This window comes from Pteropus vampyrus, unplaced genomic scaffold (assembly GCF_000151845.1).
Source record: "Pteropus vampyrus isolate Shadow unplaced genomic scaffold, Pvam_2.0 Scaffold444, whole genome shotgun sequence".
Classification (NCBI taxonomy): Eukaryota; Metazoa; Chordata; class Mammalia; order Chiroptera; family Pteropodidae; genus Pteropus; species Pteropus vampyrus.
This window is the reverse complement of record NW_011889225.1, coordinates 860,078-865,175: the sequence shown is the minus strand read 5'-3', so window position 1 is coordinate 865,175 and position 5,098 is coordinate 860,078. Positions and strand designations below refer to the sequence as shown.

Below are 5,098 nucleotides of genomic sequence, written 5' to 3'. Positions count from 1 at the left end.
CCATTTTGTTGTGAATACTCATATTTTTAATCACAATAGTATCTGTAGATGATTGCAATGTAAAATACATCTACCACTGTGGATAACACACAGCATGAAAACAAGATAAATTGAAAATATCCAAGGACTCTCATATTTAAAAATTGTTAAGCAATTATAAATACTCAAAGAAAGTGCCAGAAGAAACTAATTTGGGCAGACATATAGGATGATACATGAGGTGGGTAGATGATGCCTCTTCGTATAATTTATTTTTCCAAGTTTGAAATTCAGAGTCCAAATTTTAGTTAATAATTAAAGGATTTTAGTTTCTTAAAGGAAAGTTATTAATGGATATGACCTATTTTCTCTTTTAATAACAAAATTACTGACGAGATACTTGAAAAAAGACAACAAAAATTTCATCAATTATTAATATTATATGGTAACAAGGATTAGACATACATGATCCCTAAATTTAATTCTTACTTTCCACTTGATCCCAGAGAAAAGACAGTGCTCTCTATATTCCTCCTCATGTATTGATGGGCGACTAACATGACATATTTCTGGTTTATCCTCAGCAGCCCAATTAACATGACTCAAACTATTAAGAAAGACAGATAGAGGAAATCTGTTCTTCCTTAACCATAGATATTATTTTTAAGTTTAGTGCCTTTATATTTAATAGGCCCATTTTCTACAATTATCGACATGAAAAACAGATACTAAATTACCTTTTGTTCTTCATATGCATCTTTCAGGCAAACATAATTTGTTACTGCCCTCATTGCTATTGGTAATTTTCCAATTGCCTTCAGATCAATAGGTTTCTTATGAGCAGATATGATAAGTGTGTTCATCCACCAGTATGTTGCTTTTGACAGTAAATTCACAAATGGTTGAAGGAATCTCACACCCAGATCCTGGAGGTCTTCAGGAGGTTTTACTTTCTGAGGATTCATAAAGAATACATATCTCTGTGGCAAGAAAAATTCCACAGAAAAACAATTAATCCAATTCTTTTCTCACATATTAAAAATAAAATTTTAACCCTTTTTACATTTTCATTTCAGGAGGTCAAAATGTATATTTTCATACCTCTTTCCATCCCTGTCTGAAATATGCTTTAAAATATTTCCCTTTTGTTGTGACTAGATTAACTAGTTGAATTCTGAGACTTTACAATGAATCCACTTGGGGCCAATTGTAAAAAATCAATTATCCCTTTAAAAAATTATTACTAAACATCATTTTTTATATCTTGTAATGGAGTCAACTGAATGAAGATTTCTATATTATTTAGATATTTAAAAATGTGTTATCAACACCACTGTTGTGTCACTCTGTTAATTTGTGGTCTGGCTAATGTCAACGAACTATTCTCCACTATTCGTTATAGCATGTATCTTGCCATTCAAAGCAAATGCAAAGTGCTCTGATAGAAAATGAATATTGAAAAAACAGTCATTAATATGTCACACAATATACCTGGCATCATTATGTGGTAGAAAGTACAATAGATTTGTAATCACAGACCAAATATGAGTCTTGACCATGTTACTTTGGATATATAGCAAGAGTTATAGCTATAGAAGTTTTTTCATCAATGAAATGAGCAAACTAGATTAGATAATCTTTTCATTTTGAAATTTCTAAAAATACACTAGTTTGATTAACCAAAATTTGCTTTAGATTTTTCATGGATGATGGACCTTCCTGATGAAAACAATTTCATCTATAATATGAACTAAGCATAATGTTTAGCACATAACAGGAACTCGATCAATATTTGTGAATGAATAGATTCCAGGGTCATATTGAAATTTCTGGAACATTAATGGTCTGAAACTTAGTGATTAATTCAACTTTATATTTATACACATAGGTGATATATACATTTATTCATCCTCTTAAATATTGATTTCTAGCTGACTGTGATCTTTAATTATTGGGGTCTTTAACTCTAGCAACTAAACAAAAATCATTAGATACCTACTCTGACCCGAATGACGTTGATCTCCACAGCCATCAGGAGTCCATTCAAGATGACCATTATGCCTGTGATGCAGAAACGCAGATCTGATACTCCCCAACCAGACTGCCAGTACTTGACCAATTTTATGGTTTTTGTAATAAAGGCCATTACCCAATACAGGAATAGGGCTGGAAAAATGAAAAGTAAAAAGAAAAAGATGCAATCTTTCCCTGATATTTTTTAAAGCTTCAATGAAATTTCAACATAAATATAATGGTTTTTATATTTATGGTCATTATGACAATTTTAAATATTCTATTTCCATTTCTTTGTTAAGAAAATAACATATAAACTTTAGTCCACTCTTGGAGCTTTGTATTGAAGGTATGGTAGTGACTTTAAAATATTAGTGATTACAATCTGATTACATGTGATAGATGTACAGCTATAAAGAGACATGTAAATAAGGATAGCCTTATTTACACTCTTCAGAACTTATATGTAATTCTGCAGATTTTAAAATTGACCTTCTTTTCTGGTCTTGTTTTTTAAGAAGTCCTGATTATATTTCCCTGAAAAATTCACAAGTTGATATCTGTGTAACCTATCTGATAAGTATGTTGAAACTTCCAGGGATATATCTAATGGTGTTACCCTTGAATTATTATGAAATCCATGTAGTTCCATAATAAGATTTCTACTTTATAGATCAATATTAAAGTAGTAAGTGACTTTTCTCACCAAATGGTTTAAAACATCACGCACATCCATAGAGTACAGAGAACAATGACCCCACAGAGCACATCCAGACAGGAAGTATTCAGGTCAGAAAGGTAGAGACCTACACCATCTCATAATCACAACCAGAATTTTGCAGTAAGTAGGAGACGGAAGCAGAAAGTTTCCTAGAAATCTGTTGCCAAGGATTCAGTATACTTCAAACTTTGAATAAAGATTTGTACAAATGAATATGAGATGAGGAAGAAGAAATCTAAAACACAGATGTGATTATACTGTTTGGACACGCTTATCAAAGCCAGAAAGTTGAAGTGTGATCACAATTTTCCTTAGAGAAAAAGAACTGAATTGACATATAAGCTCATCATATATCGTTTAGCTTAAAAAAATGAAAAGAGATCAGATTACTATATGCTAACTAAAGAGATTCACCTTCAAAATAAAAACAATAGATTGAAAGTAAGTCGATGGAGAAAGATATACAATGAATACAGCAAGCATTAGAAACATGGGGTGGCTATATTAGTATCAGATAAAGTAGACTTCAAGACAAAGACTATAAGATTTTTTAAGACTTTAAATAATGATAAATGTGTCAATTTTTCAGAAAGACACAATATACATATGCCTAGTAAAGACTTAGAAGATCTGAACACTATCAACTACCTTGAACTATTTGATATTTATAAGGTTGATATTTAATATTATAAAAATACACCCCAAATTCTTCAAACTACACATTCTCATTAAGTGTGCATGGTACTGGTACAGATTATATCCTCAGGAAATAAGAAGCGATACATTTAAAATAACAAATCATAGAGAGCATGTTCTCTAATAATAGTGAAATTAAATTAAAAATCCAGAATGAGTGTGTTGATTTTCTATTGCTGCTTAGCAAATTGTGATAGGTTTAGTATTTTTTTTTTTTGAGATTTAAAAGTTTTATTAAAAGTATATTTTAGAAAGACAAAGGATGCCCCAAGAGGCACATAGTCCCAGCGATGAGAGCTGCAACAGAGAGCTATAACAACAACCACCATCACCACAGCAAGGCCAAAAGAAGGCCCTAGAAGTGGGGATATCTGCCTTATATTTGGGCTGTGATGGGTGGTTCCAAAGGCATTGTTTTAGTAATTGTAAAGCAACACACATTTATTATCTCACAGTTTCCATGTATCAAGAGTTTCCATGGATTCAGGCTGCAGTCTAAGTGTGGACTAGGGCTTCAGTCTTGTCAGCTTTGTCCCCATCTCTGCCATAATTTATTGGCCAGAAATAAGTCACAGGTCCCACTTGCACTCATAGGGAGAAGATTATACAGGGTGTGAACACCAGGCACTACAACTAGGGAGAGAAATAAGAAATCACCCTGCAACAGCAGAAGGTAGGAGGGGGAGAAGACGGGAGGCTGCCCAGTTCCCAGCAGCTGATTGGGACAGAAGCTGTGGCAACAGCAGCCAGCAGCTGCAGACATCTCTTAAAGGGGCCATGTCTGCCAGTGGACTTTCACAGTGACGGACTTACTCGCTCTGAGCACCAGTGCCGGTCAGCTGCTCGGGGACCCAGGGACTTACAAGATGACACTGAGTTGTCGAAGCGAAGGCTGAAGTCAAGGCTCTCTCCTGGGCAGAAGCGCTGGTAGTATCCATTGTTCCTCTGTTGAGCCTTCCCCCTCCCTATTTTAGCACTGCCATAGCTAAGACATTATCAAACTGGATACAGAAGTCGCTCTGCCCAGAGGATTCTCTGAAACTCCACCTCTCCCAACTTGTGGCTCCCCCCGAGCCACATCCAATTGTGTCTTCGGCAAGACTGGTGTTCTTTGCTGAGCCAACTCCAAGACTCATACTTGTGGCAGCTGACCTCAGTTTCTGGTATGGCCTCCTGAGGCAACTATAAGCACAGCATCTGTGGATGCTTGCTGAATCTTAACAGGTGGCGCTGGAGGGGCACAAGCTGGGGCTAAATTTGGCCTGCAGCTGAACCTCTCTCAGGACTATGCCACTGGACACCTACTACACACAAAGCCACACTAAAAAGACCAGGAGACTCAGGAGCTTTGTTTAGTACATAAAAAAAGACTCAGAAAGGCACCCAAAAAGAAAAGACAAAGAAATAGAAACCATATGAGAGAACAGAACAGAGATCCAGAAATAATGGAGTCAAGCAATCTAACAGACGCACTGTTCAAAACAGTGGTTATAAAGACACTCAATGAAAGTTGGAGAAGAGTAGATGAACTCAGTGAGAACTTCAACAAAGAGATAAAAAAACATAAAAATGGAAATGGAAATTATAAAAAGGACCTAGTCAGAAATGAACACATTATCTGAGATAAAGAGTATATTAGTGAGAATCAACAGAGTGGATAAAGAAGAGGACCGAATCACAGATATAGAA

At 35.1% G+C, this 5,098-nt stretch overlaps 1 protein-coding gene across 1 annotated transcript in view; it reads right to left on the bottom strand.

Moving 5' to 3' along the window:
- Nucleotides 1–5,098, bottom strand: part of ABCC9 (ATP binding cassette subfamily C member 9) — a 120,603-nt gene that overhangs the window by 95,320 nt on the left and 20,185 nt on the right. Inside the window, 2 exon segments of the mRNA XM_011381579.2 lie at nucleotides 717–959; nucleotides 1,979–2,145. Coding sequence (XP_011379881.1) covers nucleotides 717–959; nucleotides 1,979–2,145 — 410 coding nt within the window.